The sequence below is a fragment of the Mesocricetus auratus genome, unplaced genomic scaffold, assembly GCF_017639785.1.
Source record: "Mesocricetus auratus isolate SY011 unplaced genomic scaffold, BCM_Maur_2.0 Super-Scaffold_100003, whole genome shotgun sequence".
Classification (NCBI taxonomy): domain Eukaryota; kingdom Metazoa; phylum Chordata; class Mammalia; order Rodentia; family Cricetidae; genus Mesocricetus; species Mesocricetus auratus.
Genome location: NW_024429188.1, coordinates 102,212,916 through 102,232,628, shown reverse-complemented (window position 1 = coordinate 102,232,628; position 19,713 = coordinate 102,212,916). Strand labels below are relative to the sequence as shown.

Here is a 19,713-nt window from a genome sequence, read left to right as displayed (position 1 = left end):
GGATTGACAGAGACATCTTGCTACCTGGACAGTCACCCGAAGTTCCTCTGTATTGTCGGGGCATCCATCTTCAGCCCATAGGCCACAATGTGTCCAGAAGATTTCTCAGGAAAGCAGGAAATTTCAAACTGTCCATCTGCGTTGGCATTCTGTCAGTCATTTTTCTTTGTCCTGCAGAAAGTCTGGTAGACTCTTCCATGAAGCAGGAACCCTGTAAGACTGAGTTCAGCAGTCACTTTTCTGTGGGTCCTGCATGTCCAGATTATACAACAACAGTCAGGCAGTACAGGCAAGAGCAGTTTCTTGCCCAAATGGCTAATCTTGCCATGATGAAAGCAAACTCCATAACAAGTTTCTTCAATGCCCATCTTCCTCTCAGACGTAATTGGTGCTGCCAGGAGCAGACATTTCTCATTGTCAAGAAAAACCCTAAACCATTTTAAATGCCATTTTCTGAAGGTCTTTGAGAGGTTTGAAGACTATCTATCTGTCTCAAATATATTTCTGTATATCTAGAAAACCTAACTTACCTAACTATAAATTCTGACTATTGTAAGTAACTATCTATAATCTGTATTCAATTATGCATTACGTTTTAAAAGATCAGTATAAGCACAATACTTAATCAAGAGGAGAAATATACACATCACAAAATTGACCTTGAATTTGTATCAATAAATGAAAAACAATACGCATAACAGGGAATGAAGGATGGGAGAAAGGGTGGCAGCCTGGAAGAAAGGTAAAGCTGGGGGAAGGAAGTTGGGTAGCCTGGAAAAGTGACAGGAGGCTCTGCAGGGTGCGTGCGCATGTGTGTGCGCGTGCGCGCATGCGTGTGAGTGTGTGCGTGAGTGTGTGCGTGTGTATGTGTGTGTGGCTCCGATGTATGGCAACATGGCAGGAGAGAGAACAAAGGCTACAGAGAAGGGTAGGTGTATGCGGAGGTGACAACAAGGCACTGAAGGAAGTAAGAAGGGTGAGAATTGGCGCAGAAGAATGAGGGTTTTGTTAGGACGCTATGGTTGGCAGGCTGACAAAGTCAGCTAGCAGAGGGGAAGCGAAGAGAATTTTATGGGAGGGCAGAAAGCTTATGGGAATGTGGACTCCAGCTACAAGAAAGAGGGCTGCAGGTTAGGGCCAAAAGTTCAGACCAGCTGGGAGAGTTTGGGGCTGGAGACTTGGCTCAGCACTTAGAACAACTTTCTGCTCCTTTGGAGGACATAGCAACCATCTTTGACTCCAGTTTCGGGGATCCAGTGCTGTCTTCTCACCTCCCCTGGGATCATGCATGCCTTTGGTGTTGAGAACACATGCAAGCAAAACCTCCATCCACAGAAAACTATTTTGTTAGATTTTCAGCATGGGGCATTTTTAAGACTTGGGAAGAGGTTAGTTTACTGCAGTCATGGTTGAAGCATCACAGGAAGGAGGAGCTGCTGTAGAGTGGGACATCAAGTAGGGAATAGAGGAGGACATGGGAAGGGAGCAGGATGACAAGGAGGGCAGGAAACCAACGGCACCATAAAGCACTGTACAAGGGAAAGAAGACTAGAGAAGAGGGCAGGTGTCTCAACAAGGGTGTCACAGGCTCAGGAAGAGCACAGGTGCCTGGGGGAGCTCAAGAGACTCACTCAATGGCCAGGAGGCTGGGGGGAACAAAGACTGGACAGGAAGAACAGAGGCTCGGGTTAGGGTAGCAGGCTTTAGGAGGTCCTGAGGTGTATGGGGAAAGCGAGGAAACTTGGAAGGACAGCAGGAGGATTGAATGCTGGCTGAGGGGTCCAATGATCTGGAGAGGATAGGAGGGCATGGGAGGACAGAAAGATGATGATGACTCAAAGTCTGGCAAAGAAGTATAGGGAAAAGCAGAGATCTGGGAAGCATGCAGGAGGTGAATGGGTAGGCAGGCGGGAACAGTGGGAGAGCATGAGTTGGGGGAGGAACACAGGAGGGACGGATTCAGCAGGTCATGACTTGGGGCAGGAGGATGGAGTGGTGGGTGTTGTAACTTAAGAAAAGCAGCGTGCGTGAGAAAAAGATGCCAAGAGACAGAGTTCAAGCAGAGAGCTTTTTAATTGGGAAAGGGATTATAAAAGGGGGAAAGGATGAGGGAGACTGGCCTCTGGAGACAGGGGCAGCAGGAGAGAGGAGAAAGGAAAGAGGAGGAGAAAGAGGGAGAGAGAGGAGGAGAGAGGGCAGAGCAGAGAGAGGGAGAGAAAGACATGGGAGGTGGTCAGGACCCTTTTAAAAGGGAACATAGTGAATGTGCACAGGAGGTGCTCTTAGTGGCTGCAGCTGAGGACGTATCCTGTCAGAACCCCAAGGTCAGGCCAGCACAGATCCCTGAATACTAACAGTGGGTGTCATGTGTCTGGAAGATTGGAGATCCTGGGCCTGGGCTCAGTAACTGGGTCACCGTCTGGATCTAGTGAGAAGACTTGGAACAAATTCCCTTAAAGAGGAGGATATTGAGGGCTGGAAGAGTCCCCAGGGTGTGTAGGACTCTGGAGGTGAGGTCAGTGGAGGCTTAGAAGAAAGAGAGCAGCAAGTTAAGAGGTCAAGTTGCTAAGGGCAAGGGAGCTGACTGGGGAATAGCAAAAATCTGGAGTGAAACGTCAGAGGATGAGGTACAAGAGAACAAATGGCAGGGGCGGGGAGGGCAGAAAGTCCAGCACTGGTAAACAGGAGTCTGAGATAAAGCAGACATTTAGATAAGGCAGGGCTAGGTAGGAGACCGGAAAGGAGGACAGAAGTCTGGGGAGAATGGCAGGAAGTGGACGGATGATTCAGAAACTGTTCTAAGACACAGTGCTCTTAGAGGCCAAGAGACTGGGGAGTAAGAGAGAAGGGGAGGGGAGGGCCACAGGACAGGGAAAAGAATAAAATACTAATGAGTGAGTCGGAGGCAAGAGGAGGGCCAAGCACTCCAGGGGAGGCTGCATGCGTGGCAGGGCAGCAGCTAACGGAGGATCAAGGGGAAGAGAGGCCTGAGGTTAGGGATGGTGCAGTGTTTAACAAGGAAACAAGTTTGAGGGGAAGGCAGGGTTAGATGCTCTGGGGAGATTAGGCACTGGGGTGGCATGGGAAAGAATGGTGATGGGGCTGCAGCCACTGGGAGAGTGAGAAGCTGAGCAGGGCGGGGGGGGGGGGGACGGCAGGGAGCCAGGACAGAGGCTCTCAGCAAGATGGGAAAAGGCGCTGACGGATTGCAGGAGGGACAGAACAGGCTAAGGGGGAGGACGGGTGTATATGGAGGTGAGCAGGCGGCACTGTGGCAGGCAGGGACGGGGAGGGTGTAGGCAAGCGAGTAAGGGGTTCGAGAAGAGGTCAGGGTTTGGCAGGAGGCTGAGGGGATCAGGATGAACTGTAGAAGAGAAGACAGGTGTGAGGGAGGGCAGAAGGCTTAGGAAAGTGTGAGCCCGATGTAGGAAAATGGGCTTTAGGATAGGACCACAAGTTCAGATAATGGGAGAGTCTGAGGCTAGACATCTGTCCCAGCCCTCGGGACAAGTGTGTGCTTCTCCATAGGCTGGCGACTTGAAGTGCCCACATCATCTCACAACAGTCTACACCTCCATTCCCAGGGGATCCGATGCTCTCTCCTGAGGAGCGCACTTGCTGCTTTGAATATACACACAGGCCAAAGGCCAAATGGCCACTCACAGAAGACTGCAGTGATCTTTAAGTGGGTAGTTTTTACTAGTAGAGAAGAGTATAGATTATGGTATGATGGTTGGAGAGCTGAGTACTGGAGAGAAGCTCTGGTGAGGCGGGGAATCCAGTTAGGATCTGGAGAAGGTGGGGGTCTGGGGAGAGTGGAGGAAGTCAGGGGCAGCTTAAGACGCAGTGTGAGGGTAACGAGTCAGAGGGGTCAGGGGGTGGCGAGGCGAAAGCAGGTGATTTGGAGTGTTGTACAATGATGCTAGGAGGCTGGGAGAAAGGCAAGATACATGCTGCAGAGATGTTTGTGAATCAGGGAAAATAGGAGCTAGGCCAAGTTGACCAAGGCGAAAACTCATGGGCACAGCAGAAGTCTGAGGTTCTCAGGATCACAGCATGAACTGGAGGCTCAGGGGTGGACTTAGTTTTCTGTGGAGGAGGGCAAGGTGTCCGTTGTCAGATCCAGAAATGATAGAAGCACACTGAGGCTAGATGAGGGAGGACAGGAGTCTCAGGGTGAGGGTAGGGGCTCCAGTAGGTTCCAAAAGCCATGGGGAGATGTGGAGGACGTGAAGTGTGTTCCGGCCTGGGGATGAGGGATGAATGCTCCTGACGAGGGTAGAGGCTCTGGGAAAGCATAAGGATGATGAGGGTATGTGACTAGACGAGAGGACGAGGATAGGGAAATGAAGAGGCCTGGGGAACAGCTCAGGAGGATGATGGGAAAGAGGGCAGGATACACCGTGGGGAATGCAGAAAGGACAGAGTCAGAAGATGTCATGAAGAGGGGCGACAAGGTGGAAGTGATGGAAGAGTCCAGAAGACTGGAAATGCTGGTGTAGGAGTTTTCTGGCGGGTGAGAAGTCTGGGATGAAGTTCTTGGAGATAAGGACACTGGGTTCCAGAAGCAGTTCTAGAGTATTAGAAATGTGTACTACTAGGACAAGAAAATCTACTGGAGGCTCTAGAATGGAGGGCATAAAGAAAGTGAGGGTGTTGAATGGTGGTTGAGGAAGGGCAGGGTATCTGGCTGAGGAAAGGCCAGCATCTGTGGTAGCATGCCAGTGTCAGGGTAAGAGAGAAAATGCCTGGGGAGAAGCGCAGGAAGCTTAGGACTCTTGGGTTGGTAAGGCAGAAATCTAGATATCATGGCTGGGTGAGGAGACTGCAAAGGAGGGAGGAAGTCTGGGAAGGATGGCAAGACTCTGTTCTGAAGGACAGGAGGCCCAGGGAGTGTCTAGGAGTCCAGGAGAAGACAGGATACTGAGGACGACGGTAGGAAGCGAGGGGGATGACAGGATGGCCAGACTGAGCACAGTGCCCTACAGCAGAAGATGACTTAGGTGTCTGTGTCACAGGGCAGGTGTTTACCAGGAGCATGGAAATGTGTGTGGAGATGCAGGGACTATCCAAGTACACAGAAGTGCTGAGGGAGAGAGGACGCTTACCAGGAGCATAGAAGGCTAGGAAGTAAGGCAGGAGGCTCAGAGAGGCACGAGCCTGGGATGGCAGAAGGGCAGGGACCATGGAGAAGAAAGCACTGTGGAACTCTAGGAGGCTAAGCGGGGTGTGGGGCACAGAGTGCAGGACAGGAGGGCCGCATGCTTGGCAGGACAGCAAGAGCATGGAACCGTAGGAGACAGGAGGGCGAGGAGGAAAGTGACTAATATCAGGGGAATTCCAGTGTTGTACAAGGAGGTTAGGAATCTGAGAGGAAGGCAAGATGAGTGCTGCAGAGAGAGGGTCATGAACCAGGGAGGGTGGGCACTATGAGGGTAGGATAAGAAGGATGACTATAAGGGATAGAGTTAAGGGTCCCTGTATGCGGGAAGAGTCAAAACCTGGGATGGATAGGAACCCTGGGAAGAGGCCAGTATGTTCTCCCCCTGGTGTGGGGAGTGGCTCAAGTATATGGTAAGGTGGCTGGAAGGGACAAAAAGCTGCCCAGGAGTACGTGCAGGTTAGCAGAAGACAGTGGGAGGGAAGGAGAGTGAGGATGTAGGAGGAGAATGAGGAGAATGGTAGCCTGAGAGGATCAGGGTGAGCAGTGGGGGAAAAGACAGATGTTAGGGAGGGCAGAAGGCTCACAGGAACGTAGGAACCCTCTACAGGAAACTGGGCTGGAGATGAGACACACAAGCTCAGTTAGCCTGGGAGACTCTGGAGCTGGACATCTGCCTCCGCACTCAGGGCATCTGCCTGCTCCTTCACAGACCACAGTTTGATGCCCAACACGCATGTGGGGTGCACAGTGGTCAGCAACCCCATTCCCAGGACAACTCAAGCACTCTTCTGCCCTATCCTGGGACTAGGCATGCAGTTTCTGCTTAGGACACCCAGGGAGCTGGAGAGACGGGTCAGTGGTTGAGAACACTGACTGCTCTTCCAGAGGACCTGGATTTGAGTCCCAGCATCCACATGGCAGCTCACAACTGTCTGTAACTCCAGGTCCAGGGGACCTGACACCCATGGCCAAACAACAATGCACATAGAAAATTTGTAATGATTCTTGAAAGGAAGAGTTTTACTTATTAGGGAAGAGTGCAGTCTACACCTGTTATGGTTGGAGAACTGAGTACTGGAAGAAGGTTCTGGTGAAGGTGGGATTAGAAATAGGGAACAGAGGAGGATGGGGGCATAGGAGACTTGGAGAGAAAGGAAGAAGCCAAGGGCAGCTTAGAATCCAACGCTAGCCACTAGCATAATGAGCCTAGCTTAGGGTAGAGGGAAGGTTCCTGTGTGTGTGAGGTTCAGGCTCAGATCATGGACTTGAGGTTCCTCAGTAGGCAAAAGTACCCGTGGAGGATGGTAAGATGCCTGTGGTTAAGCCCAAAGTCTGAAGGGGTGCAAAGTCCACACAAGAGGGCAGAAGACTCGGGGCAGAGATAACAGGCCTCAGGAGGTCCTGAGTGGTATTAGGAGTTAAGTAGACTTGCAAGGAGACTAGGAGTGTTGGAAGCTGCTTGTGAGGGCCCAGTGCTCCTGACGAGGGTATGCAGCTCAGGGCAGATAGGATGATGACGAGTATAGGGTTGTGTAAGGGAAGAGAATGAGGATGGGGAAGAGCAGAATCCTGGGGAACAACGTAGGAAAGTGTGGGGAGGGGGCAGAAGACAGAGGAGCTGTAAGAAACAGGCAGAATGCAGGAGGCATGGAAGGTTGAGAAAATACAGAGGAGGGGCAGTGCTTTGGAAGTGATAGCAGAAGTCTGGAAGGTTGGAAACGCTGGGGGTGTGGACACAGAATGCTAAAGATAGGGTAGTTTGTTTAGGGCATGTGAGGAGGCTGGAAGGAGGGGGGAAGTTTCTGGGGGTCGATTAGGACTCTGGGTTCTAGAAGCAGTCCCAGGATGCTTAGGAATCTGGATACAGGCATGTGTGAGCCCGATGGACTAAGCAGGCCTATGGAAGATAGGAAGAGAAGTCATTTGACTTAGGACTATGTAGCTGACTAGAAGAAAGCTAACTTCTGGTTTGATACATGGAAGGCTTGGGGGAAGAGGGCAAATGGCTGGGGAAGAGGAGAGAAGAAAAAGGACTCAGGTCAGAGGCTAAGGTAAGTTCAAAATCTAGGTATCAGGGTTGTTAAGGAATACCATAGAGGCCCTGCTCAGGACAGGCACATCTGAGTCTCCATGAGAGGACAGAGTAAGTCAGGATTTTGAGAGAGACTCTAATAGCCTAAAGGACGACCAGATGAGCAGAGGTACCTGCAGTGGCAGACAATTGTTTAAGAACTTAGAAGTCTGTGAGGAAGAACAGGCTGTTCACAGGAACTCAAAGGTCTGGGTACAGTTTCTGAGCTCTTCAAGGGTATAGTGCTGTGATTGAGGGCAGGACACCCAACAGGAGGATAAAATGGGTGCGGGTAAGGCATGAGGTTCGAGGGGCACAGAGGGAGAAGAGCGCAGAGGCTGCGGAGGACAATGGAAGGCTAAGGGAAGGGGGTGGTGAGGAGGGCCACGTGTTTGACAGTTGACCAGGACAGGGCAGCAGGAGAGAGGAGGAGCAAGGGGTGAAAGAAGGTGGCGGTGGAGTTCTCAGGTGTTGCCAAGAGACTAGGGGAAGGCAGGATTAGGGTTGCACTAGGACAACAGGACATCATCCTGGGGTTGGGGGAGAGTCAGATGCTTGGCTTCAGAGCCAAAAGCACAGCCAGGTAGGCAGAGAGTTGGGAAGAGCTTTGATGAATGGTGGGACCGCAGGAGAGGACAGAAGGCTAGGGCGGAGGACAGGAATATGTGTAGGTCAGCAGGAGATGTAAGTAATGAAAGTCAAGGAGGTTGAGGATATATGCAGGAAGGTAAGGGGTACGGTGGGAGGTCAGGGTGCTGCAGGAGGCTGGAGAGGAAATGTGGAAGGGAAGACAAATGGGAGGGAGGACAGAAGGCTCCTGGAAAGGTTGGGGCCTGAGAGGGAAGAAGGCTGCAGACTAGTGTCAAAACTTGTGCAATCTGGGACCAGAAAAATGACACAGCAGTTAGGACAATTGTCTGCTCTACAGGGCCCAGGTTCAATTCAACGTCCTCTTCAAAGTCCTGGGAAGCAGACATGTCTTCTTCCGGCCTCCCCTAGGGCCAGGCAAGCACTTTGCTGTCAGAACATTCACACACGCAAACCGCCTCCCACATAGGGTGGAAAGTTCAGATAAACGGAGAAATGTGATAAACAGAACAAACGTGTGGGTGAGGTAATGAGGTGGACGAGGAAGGAGCCACCTGATCTTTAGGGAGATCTGTACCTTGAGGAGGGAATAGGCTGCTCATGGGGAGCTTGCAACCTGCAGAAGGGACAATGTGTGAGAAAGGACCGGCAAAGAAGACAGCAGGTTCTGGAATTGTGGGAGACTAAGGGAGGGCACAAGCCTGGAGAACAGGCTAGGGTGAAGACAACGGTGACAGCAGGCTGGGGAAGAGCGGGCAAGAGGCTGAGAAGTGTAGGAAACGAGAAGCAGTCATGAGAATGGGCAATGAGCTGTCGAAGAGAGCGGGATGACAACAGGGGGCTGTAGAGAACTGCTCTATGACACAAGCTGGGAGCTTGGGGCAGGAAGTTCGGGAAGACTACCGTCAAGATGGTTGAAAGTACTGAAGGAAACTCAGTCGTAGCATGGGACACTAGGGGCTGGAGAGAGTGGAGAAGAAGGTTAGAGGTGGTGTGGAGGACAGGAAGTTGAAGGAAGCTTTGGAAGCTATGGAAGAAGGAAAGCCAAAGGAGGAATGCCAGAGTAGTTAGTGTAGGTTAGGAGGCTGGTGGAAGTCAAAAAGAGGCTCAGAGGGCACAAAGAAGGTTGGAGAAGAGGCAGAGACTACAGGAAGGCAAATGAAAATGAATTTGGGTGAAAGGCTCAATTGGAGGACAAATCTGTTGTGGGGGCTAGATCTGTGGCTGGAGGCTGTGGGAGCAAGCAGGCCTATTGTTGGCTAACAAGGCCCTCAGGAGTTTCAGGGATTCATGGTATAGTGAGAGGACATAAAGCTAGGTAGGACAGCTGGAGGCAGAGGATAACAGAATTGTGGGAAAGGCGGAGGATACTGAGGTGGTGGTCACAAGGTTCAAGGGGCATGTTAGGAGGCTAGTGAATGGCAGAAGTCTGTAAGAGGACCACCGGGTCCTGAATGGAAGGTTGGGGGTGAAGGCTGCAGACCCCAGAAAGTGGGGCTTGGGGGAGGGAGCAGAAGGGTTAGCTTGAGCCCAAAGAGCTGTAGGTGCGAAAGAAGTGAAGGAGGGCAGTAGGTGACAAGGTGAGGAGAACAGTTAGGCTGAGTAAAAGACTCCCAGAGGATGGTAAGTGCTTGGGTGGAGGAGCCTGGGAAGGATGGGAGCAGGAGCCTTGTGGGTGAAACTGGCAGGAGTTTCCTAAAGGAAGCCAGTGGCTGGCAGAGGGCAGACAACGTTGGCAGTATAGGAGCCTGTGGAGGATGCAGGAAGTTGACTAAGGAGAGTAGGAGCCTCAGGGTATGATGTGAGCATGACAGACTGTAGATGATCTCAGAGTAGGACAGGAGTCTCAAACTAATGGTGGGTGCCTGGGGGAGGAAAGAAAGTTGGAGAGAGGCAGAGGGTCATGAGGATTGGTGTGTTAGTACAAGATTATACGGGAGGACAGAAGGCTCTAGGGAGGAAGGAAAACTGGGTTCAGGAGAGGTGGCTCTGCTAGGTGTTAGGAGTTGAAGGATTACGAATGCCTTTCAGGAATTATGAAGGTTAAAATGCAGGGATCTGGCACCATTCTGGGGAAACACTAGGAGTGTGTTTCGCATGGCAGTAGACACTGGGATTTGGAGAACCCATGGCAGGGTATAAGGCTCAGGAGAAGTGCAAATGCTGGGATGGGGGCAGTAGTTAAAGGAACAATAAGAGGCCTGGAAGCAGGTCCAGGGCGAGGTAATATGGAGAGGGTTGTGGGCTTAGGAGGAATGCAGGGTTTACCTGGGGAGGGCAGGAGACTCACAGTAAGATGAACTATGATGGAGGGTAGGTTTCAAGAGAGAAAAGGAAGCTGGGGAAAGATGTCAGAATGGCTAGAAAGGCAGGGTCTCACCAGAGGGTAAGAGTGCAGGCTAGGCAGACAGGCAGGGCAAGGCAGAGAAGTAGGATGTGGGGGGAAAAGCATGTAGGAGAGCAGACGTTGACAGTAGTAGCAAGGGGGAGGGCAGATGTCTGGAGAGTAGCAGGGAAGTAGCGTGTTAAGTAGGGCAGGAAGTTCAGGACGTGATTCTGGAGATGGGGTGAGGAGGCTGCATAGGAGGGCAAGGGGTCATAGGAGGATAGGCTCCTGGGGCACGGAGTAGGAGGAAATGGAAGAAGCCAGAGACTGGGAGTAAAGGTTGAAGGCCTTGTAGAAAGAAGAATGGCTGTCATGAGTGAGTATAAGGCCACAGTCTCAGGGGAAGCCAGTGAAGAAATGGATATGGAAAGAGGGTCCATTATTTCCCAAATAGGATGCTTCCAGAGGGAATCAGAGTTATGTCCACCCTGGATTTAGGGGTTCAAGTGAATGAGAGCTCCCCAGGGGTCAGAGCACCTTGATGACAAAAACACTTCCAGCAGCCCTGGAGATGGGCCTATGTGCCATCTGCCAGCACAGTCATACACCCGGCCCCTGAGCTCCACCATCTCGGGCCCAATCATCCCATCAGGACGCTGACATCGACCCCTCTGCAGGATCACAGGCCCCCCAAACCTGAGGGTCAGACTGATGTTTTGTGCGAAGAGTCAATTATGTGCTGGGGAGCTGAGACATTCATCTCCTGGGACTGGATGGTCAGCCATGGGCAAACACTATTGCTGCTCGAAACATTCATTTATTCAAATTAGTCATGTGAACTCTGTCCGTCTTTCCTGTCGTTGGGCCACGGGCAGATAATAACTGTCACAAACTCAGTCGGTGTGGGAGGCGGGAAGCGCTGTGGGCAGAGGAACAACACAGGCCCCATGAACAGACTCCAAAGGGACCCCGTGCAGCGCTGGCTGGGGCGCCTCCAGTCACATGCTTTGTCCTACATGTTCTTTATGGGACAAACCAGCCCGAGGCGCAGCGGAGGGCCCACTACAGGTTGCAGAAGTCTGGAGATTTCAGCTCAGGTCATACGCTGGTATTGCTGCCATCAAGAGGCATCTTGAGAGTGTGTTCTGATGGATAGAGAGCCCGCTCCGTGGAGGTGGATCTAAGCAGTATAGTGGCCAGAAAGTTCACAAACCCTTTCCTCTAAAGTTCCTAACATAAGCGTTTTCATTAAGTGAGGCCCTGTACTTCTAGAAACGACTTGAAGTAGGGTCCTCTTCAGACAATAGAACCGGTGTCCTGGAGATCGCACTCCAGTTGTAGTTGGGCCGGATGCTTTGCAAGATCACCGCGCGTCGGGGTCATGGAGATCGCCCTCCAGTTGTAGTTGGGCCGGATGCTTTGCACGATCACCACACTGACAACATGGCCCACGAGAGGGGTGTAGCCCTCGGGGAGTTTCAGTGATTCCAAGGTGAAAAAGATGGTATGATCCAGCACTCCTTTCCCTTTGTGCACATGCGTTACAAGGACCTGTCAAGACACAGTGGCCAACCTGAATCCCTGGACAGCCTCCGTCCCTCCACACCCTGGCTGTAAACACCAGCCCTGTCACCTGGCCCTGGCCTGCCCATTACACTGCCAAACCTGGGGCGCCGTGTCACCCACTCCCTTGCCCAGATCCAACCTTGGAGGGGTGAGCCCACAAAGTTATCTGCCCAAAAGGGCAGAGATATGAAGGGCAGGTGGACTATTTAAGGAAAAGAAAAGTATTCTCTCTCTTTTCTCTGGAAGCCTGCCACGTTTCTGCCCCCCCCCAGCTTCCGAGTAAGCTCTTTCTCTGGTAAATAAATATATTATATTCCATATCACATTGACCTCCCATCACACAACCTGACACCAATTAAAGAGGAGACTCTCGTGGTGGCTCTGTCCAGCTGAGGAGAGGCCATGTCCGAAGTATTAGTCATCAGTGGTCATTAGCCCCAGGGTTGATGTGGACAGACCAAGGATAGAAACTAAAGCAGCATGAAGTGGACTATTCCCTCCCCCACCCAAGCACTCGCCAAGCTCGGTATTTCATCTGAACCTGTATGGAGACTCGTGTTCAGGCCAGCTGAATCGCCACCGCAGTCCCAGCCCCATTCATAGTCACTTTCCTCACAGCGGCCTCGGGACTGCTCATGTTTCTCCCCGTTCTGTGGGGAATAGTCCCTGGGGTAAGCACTGACACTCAGAATGGCATGTCCATGTTCCCTGTTCTCTTCTCGTTACTTCTTTGCAGTCCTACCATTGAAATGAGTAGGTAGAGGAGATATCTTCCACATGTTCATGTTCCCCAGCACACCCAGCAGATAGCTAGTCACAAACACCACCAAAGGAGGCTTGCAAACAAGCCAACAATATGGAAAAGCAATTACCTCCTGTAGATACCGGCGCAATGTGGCCTTCAGTGAGTGCACTAGGATACTTGGCAATCCTTTCCTGGGAGAATACTCAATATCCAGCCAGTCCCCTTCATAAGGTGTAAAACCTAAGATAGCTAAGAGAAAATGGAGATTAAAATTCTGCCAGGGACCTCCAGTCTCCTCTTTAGAAGGTTCTGCATAAAAGCGATTACATGTGAGTTTTGGTCAAGTAAAATTTCACTGGTTACACTGACTTGTGACACCACGATCAAGTGAACATTAGGTGTAAAGTGCAGATGGCCTATAAATCTTCCAGACAGAATGCAAATTTTAATTACTGTTTGTTTGTTTGGTTGCTTTTCCTCTCTGTAGTCCCAGCGGTCCTGGAACACCCTTTGTATGCCAGGCCTTGAACTCACAGAGTTCCGCCTGCCTCTGCTTCAGAAGTGCTGGCATTAAAGGCGTGCGCCACCACCACCAGGCTCAGAAATTTGATAACATTTAGACATTGGTTTTGCTCCGCTCCCTTAGCCCAGTCAAGTGGGTAAATGGAAAATGGCATCACAGCCCATTTCTTTGGGAACACTGGACGATTTACTGCATTAACTGGTCACATCCAGAGTCCTCTTTCTGACAGGAGCTCATGTATTCCAGACTGTCTTCAAACTAAGTAATCCTCTCTCCCTTTTGCCATCTCTCCTTTGCTCCCTCATTCTCCATGTATCCTCCTCCCCCTCAGCTTTCTGTCCCCAGTGCCTCTCTCTCCTTCCCCTCTCCTTCCCACTGTCTCCTGTGAGCTCCTCTCTCTCTCTCTCTCTCTCTCTCTCTCTCTCTCTCTCTCTCTCTCTCTCTCTCCTTCCCCTCTCCTTCCCACTGTCTCCTTTGAGCTTCTCTCCTTTCTCTCTCTCTCCTTTCTCTCTCTCTCCTTTCTCTCTCTCTCTTTCTCTCTCTCTCCTTCCTCTCTCTCACTCCTTGTCTCCCCCTGCAATCTCTTCTTCCCTCTATGTCCCCCCTTGGTTTCCATCTCCCTCCCCTCCCCTATCTCTCACTCTCCATCCCTCCTCCGTCCCTCTGTCCCTCCCTCCCTCCTTCCTCCCTCCCTCCTCTCTCCCTCCTTCCTCCGTCCCTCCTTCCTCCGTCCCTCCTTCCTCCCTCCCTCCTTCCTCTCTCCCTCCTTCCTCCCTCCCTCCTTCCTCCCTCCCTCCTTCCTCTCTCCCTCCTTCCTCCCTCCCTGCTTCCTCCCTCCGTCCTTCCTCTCTCCCTCCTTTCCTCCCTCCCTTCTTCCTCCCTCCCTCCTTCCTTCCTCCCTCCCTCCCTCCCTCCCTGACACAGTCTGTCTTCCTTTTTCTCCCTCTCTCTTTCCCAGCTGTCCCTCTTGCTTTCCCTGTGTCCCTTTCTCCTCCTTAGACATCTCCCTTCCCCTCTCCCCTCCAGCTCTCACCCTCAATCTCCCTACTCGCTCTCCCTCCCTCAGCTCTCTCCCACCCCTTCTGTTTGTGGCTCCATCCTGCCCTCTCTCTTCCTCCTTGTGACTGTCTCTATTTCTCTCTTGTCCTCTTCTCACCCACTGTGTGGTCTTCTGAGTTCACTTCTCCCTTCCTCTCCCTTCCTCTCCCTTCCTGTCCGTTTTCATCACTTCCTCCCTGCAAGACTCTCCCTCCCACCTCCTCCCTTCTTCCTAACACCCCTCTCCCTCTCAGGTATTCTCCATATTCCTCTCTTCCTCCCTTCATCCGCTCCTCTTTCTACATCTCCTTCCTCCCTCCCTCCCTCCCTCCCTGTCTCACTGCTTAGCTCCATCTGCCCTCTGTCCATTTCTTTCCCTTAATCCAGGTTCTCTGTCCCTTCCTCTCTTTCCAGTCCATCCATGCCTGTCTGTCCCCTTCCTTCCTCTCTCTTTCCTCCTCTCTCACTTCTCTGTCCATCTCCTGCTCTCTGGCTCTACCTGTGTCTCCCTCTCTCATCCCATCTCTCCTGCTCTCAAGATCCTTATTTTCTAGCCTCTCTCATCCCCAGGCACTCTTCTTCTCCCTTCCTCTCCGTCTCTCCATTTCTCACTCTTTTCCCTTTCTCCCCTCTGTCCTGTCCTGTCCCCCTTCTCCCTCCCATGATCTCTCCCCTTCTTCCCCGACTTCCCCGTGAGTTTCTCTCCACCTCTCCCCTGTATACCTCTTGCCCTCCCCCTGTCTATTTGTCTCCTTCCTTCTCTGCTTCCCTCTTTTCTCTCCACCCCTTACTTCCCCATTTCTCTTTCCCTGTGTCTCACTCACTCCCTATCTCTCCCCTCTCCTTTCCCTCTGCTCCAATCCCCTTCTCCCTCACTTCTCCAACCATCTCTCTCTATCTCTCTACCCATTCTCCCTCCCCTTTCTGTCTCTTCCTCCCCCTTTCCCTCTATCACCCTGCTCCATTCCCTCTCTCCAGTCATCTCTCCCATCTCCCTCTCTCTACACGTCCCTCCCTATCCCCTCTCTCCTTCCCTCTCTCTTCCTGGCCTGCCCCCTCAGTCCTCTCTAGAGATGCCTCTTGCAATGTCCTTCTCTAATCTTCTCTCTCCTCTCCCTTTCTCCTGTTTCATTCTCCCTCCTCCTCTCTTGCGTTCTTCCCACTGCTATTGTATCGCCCACCCTATCTGTCTCTGTGTCTCTCTGCGTCTCCCCATCCACATATACATAGGGGTGTTAGGACAAGACTCAGGTTTTCTGCCACAGAAGTACATGCTCTTGACCATCTGCTCCATCTCTCTGGCCACAGCACAGTTTAGTGTTTTGAAAAATACTTTCTCTGTGGCTCTCTAAAACCTGTAACTCCAGCTCCAGGAGATCTAACACTCTCTTCCGAGCTCTATAGGCAAATGTACTCACATGCACAGACCAACACACACACACACACACACACACACACACACACACTCACTCAAAGATAAGTAAACATTAAAGACTGTAACGATTTGTATGCATTCCTAATAATTTTGCTATCAGAGTAGTCACATGAATTAAAAAATTTGTCCACATTTCACTGTCTGCATTCAGCTAATGAGCACCCAGTTAATGATAGTGTGATGTTTCCAAACATTCCCTGTTCATGCCCGTATTGTACTTTACTTTCAGTGCCCAAGAAACATCAGAAACAACCAGAGCCCCCGAATAATGCTGGGTGTGCTGCAGCCAAACCGATGTCAGCACTAAAACCTCTGAATGGGATATGAGACAAGCCTTTAAAATGTAAATGAACCTTTAGAAATGCTGTCCAGGTAGAAGTAGTACTCATCTGCGATGTAGATGAAATCTTTCTTCACCTGAGAAACACACACGGAAATATCACGGATCTTCGAACCTGGTTTTCTGGGCTTATCATCTTCATAAATGAAACATACCTACAAGATGGGGAAGCAGCAATGAAAATGATCAAAATCAAAACGGAATCACATGTGTCTGTAACACGGCCTGTGAAAGGGCTGAGCTAGGATAGGTCCTGGGAGAATCAACCGTTCCAGATTTAAGACATTCTCCTTTGCTGCAAACAGCTTGGCTCGCTGGGAAATCTTTCTACACTGGGCTCTTTCCAGCGGTCACGGCCAATTCCATGGTTGTTTCCCTCAAACTGACTTCCCTTGAGGAGGGAAACACCAGGCACTGGTCTATGCACTGCCGCCACTGTTAGTCCCAAGGGAACTGCACTACAGACCTGTCTGGGCCCAGATGCGACACAACTTCATAGCCATAGCGCCCAGTGAACCTACCCAGAAGCCTCAAGTCCGGGACCCATTGTCCCAAATCCCATTCCCGTAACAGAGGGACAAGACAGATTGAGTTGTTTGTGAGGACCGTAGAGGCAGACGTTCAATACAATAGAGGCACGGGGCAAGGTGGGGGTTCCCCACTTTGTGGGAAGGGACAAACACTGAGAAATGCTTCCTCCTTCTGTGTGTGCACATAGTCAAATCCTGTCTTGCTCAATGTTCAGGATCAACTAAACTCTGATAGGAAACAGGACATGGGTGAATTAGGAATTAGCGTAAGACTCTCGGTGTATTCTGATTGAACGTGTGGACAAGAAGAGCTATACATACATGTCACATGAAGCCCGAAAGTCAAAAAGGGTCAAAAGGTGGTGATGTGGCAATGACCCATGAAGCCTTCACATGTCCCTTTTCTTAAGAGTCCCTATCTGCTTGCTATGCAAACAACAGCAATGCTCCTGGATGATCGGTGGCTGTCAGAAGATAAACATGAATGCATTTTCCTGAAAACTTCCACCAGCTCCCAAGAAAATTCCAGGCTGCTTTTCCCTCCTAGGATTTGCAAGGCTTTGGGTGTTCAGAGCCCCTCATCATAGATACTGCAAACAAGGGCAGCCTGGTGCAAGGGGTCGATGAGGGCAGCCAAGATAGCAGACAGTTTCATTCAGTCTCTTCTCTCTGCTATAGTTCATGACTCTATAAAGTGAGAACACATGGATCTCACACCCCAAATGGGAGAACGCAGTGGACTGGCAGTGTCACCTCAGTGAGTGCTTTCTGAAAGATGGACACACGTCTTTTGAGATAGCAATTCCACTCTGGTGAATGCATCCTTGAAAACACACGTTTTGCCTGAGAAACAGTTGCAAGACTGTGTTGTGTCTACTGCTTATCACTGTTGATCCTTCCGTTTGAACACTGGGACAACACCGGACCTTACAGTGCACAACTAGGAACTCAGGGGTGGGTATGGTGGCATATCCATCAAGTTCCACACAATGAGGGAGGAGGATTCCAGGATATGAGGACACCCGGGCAGTAGAGTGGGACACACCACCACCACCCTGTGTTTGCTGGAGCTCTCTCTCCCCCCTTCCCCTCTCCCCCTTCCCTTTCTCCCTCCTCCTTTCCCTCTCCCTCGAGGCATCAATACTCCCCACAAACACACATAAGAGGAGAGGCAAAGAGGACCTACAGCTACAGGGGACTTTGCATTTCATGATAAGCACCTTAAGAGCACTGTGGAGGTTAGTTTAGGTTAGCTAACCTAAAGGGCAATAGCAAGGTTGAAAGAGTCTTCCCACACATCTGCAAAGCTTACTTGAGTTGCTTTCAACTGAAGGGACAGTGGGTCTTCCTCCACAAATGCGAGGACTTCATCTCCAGCTCGAAGAGGCATATGGCCGATCACAACATCAGAGCTGAAGAAGACACAGTTTTCGATCCAGCCGCATTCACTGTCACAGCTTGTCACGGTAGCTTTCACAATCTTGGTGTTGGGATCACCTGCGAATTGGGGACACGGCAGATGCCAGGAATTAATCTTAGAAGCAAAAACCCACTCTGGTGAATCCTCCCCCAAGATGATATGGTACACAAGTGTGTCCTTCTGCGAATGGGATGCTTCTGGTTTGAGGAACCCATGCAAGGGTCTGGAAGCATGATGGGGACCTCTCTGATTCTGCAAACAGAATGTCCAGGTTCAATCCCTGGTTTTTCCATGCTCTGCACAGGCTGACCCTGTTCAAGAGTACCAGCTGGGAGCCAGATAGCCTCGGCTGTAAGCACAGTGTCCTCCAACTATGGTCTGTGTAACCCTAGCACATTTCTTAACCTTTCTGTCCATGGGACAATATTATGTCTCTTGGTTTCTGTTGTGCACATTAACTGACACATGTCAAACCCCTACAACTGGGAGTGTCTTGTACACCTTAGACGTCAAGCTCTGTGGGTGGGCATTCTTTCCAGGACCACAATTACTGTCAAGTGTTCTCTACTAAGTCACTACAGTGAGAGACATGCCCGGAACTCTGTCATGATGCAGCTTCGGGTGGCATCGCACTTCTGGCCCTCCTGCCTCCACACTCAAATGGTGGTAGGATCAGCATGGTAAGACTGGGGCTTCTCCTAAAGAGTTGCTCACGAATATGAACCATGCGCTTGGCACATAGAAACTCCAGACACAAGTTGGAATGACTTCAGGAAACCTTCTTACACTGCCCTAGTCCCTCCAGCCCCCCACAACCCTTCACCCATTCTGCTTGAGCACACAGTTAAAGTGAGATTCGACTTACAAGGGGCTTTAAATCATGCCCCTGACCTCCCACGCTTGGCCCCGACTCCCTTCTTGCTCAAGCACCAACTGGGATGGGAAGTAAGACTGCATTCAAATGTGGGGCCTTCCCTGATCCAGGAAGGACAAGAAAGGCTCTCAAGGGCCTTTTGTGTCCCAGCTCCTGGGAATTGATCAGTAGTTTCCCCACATTGGTCCACCAAGAGAATTTGGTACAGGGTTCAAAGTTCACGCAGCTCAAGAGTACCTGGGGACACTCTCCCACTCAACAGCCACTGAGGACAGCTGCAGGCCCCTACTGATCCTCTCTCTCTCTCTCTCCATCTCTCTCTCTCTCTCTCTCTCTCTCTCTCTCTCTCTCTCTCTCTCTCTCTCTCTCTCTCTCTCTCTCTCTCTCCACCCACACAGGCACACACACTTAGCCTCCCCTCCTTCCCCTCCATCCCCTCCCTCCACCCACCCACACAGGCACACACACTTAGCATCCTGCAGGGAAGGCTAGGACACTGAGTGCTAGAAAGTACCTTCCTCGTGAAGCTGGTTTCTTACAATAGCTTCAGTCTTCTGCAGAAAGAAGTATACTACATTGCGCAGCACCCTGTATAACCTGTGGTAACCGCAGTCGGACCAGCCTCTGCGATAGCAGCATACAGGCCAGGACGGCAGGATCCCCATGGTGTCACCTCCTCATTCTCTTCCCCACTCCTAGAAGATGATACCAGATGGGTACTGGGCAGCCCTCAGGACAGCTGGGCTCATTCTACCACCCCAGCAGCTAGCTCAGTGGGAGTCTGGTCCACAGGCTCTGCTGAGAGGCTGGTAACCAGAGGTTATTGTGAGCACTGCGTGACCTCACAAAGCCCCTGTGGCCAATGGCAGATGCTGAGAGGAGAAGTGTGGATCCTCTGTTGGCTAGTTATAAACCTTACCATAGGACGGTAATGGAAATGCATTGCCCCGGGAACGCTGGGCCGTTCTCAGAAAGGTTGGAACGATGTTACTGCAATGTGTCCTGGGAAGACTAGAGCTTATGGCAGAAAGGTGTCTCAAGGCTGTCCAGCCTTGGGTTCCTGGTCCTCCAGGAAGTGTCAGGTGTGGGCTCC

At 51.2% G+C, this 19,713-nt stretch overlaps 1 protein-coding gene across 1 annotated transcript; it reads right to left on the bottom strand.

The window, feature by feature from the left end:
- Positions 1-10,946: 10,946 nt before the first annotated feature.
- On the bottom strand, positions 10,947-19,419 carry LOC101830318 (cancer/testis antigen 55-like). The gene is made up of 5 exons (XM_040744634.1): positions 19,135-19,419; positions 17,639-17,823; positions 15,810-15,951; positions 12,588-12,709; positions 10,947-11,700 (listed from the first exon to the last, which is right to left on the bottom strand). Exons 1-5 carry the CDS (start codon positions 19,283-19,285, stop codon positions 11,446-11,448), a joined length of 855 nt encoding a protein of 284 aa, XP_040600568.1. The 5' UTR covers positions 19,286-19,419; the 3' UTR covers positions 10,947-11,445.
- Between the last annotated feature and the right edge of the window lie 294 nt (positions 19,420-19,713).

Excerpts from the sequence above, each read along its gene's own strand:
- LOC101830318 (XM_040744634.1), bottom strand. The coding sequence starts at position 19,285 with ATGGGGATCCTGCCGTCCTGGCCTGTATGCTGCTATCGCAGAGGCTGG. Across the intron at positions 17,824-19,134 it reads AAACCAGCTTCACGAGGAAG|GTGATCCCAACACCAAGATT; the intron begins GTACTTTCTAGC and ends CCCAATTCGCAG. Across the intron at positions 15,952-17,638 it reads TTCAGTTGAAAGCAACTCAA|GTATGTTTCATTTATGAAGA; the intron begins GTAAGCTTTGCA and ends CCCATCTTGTAG.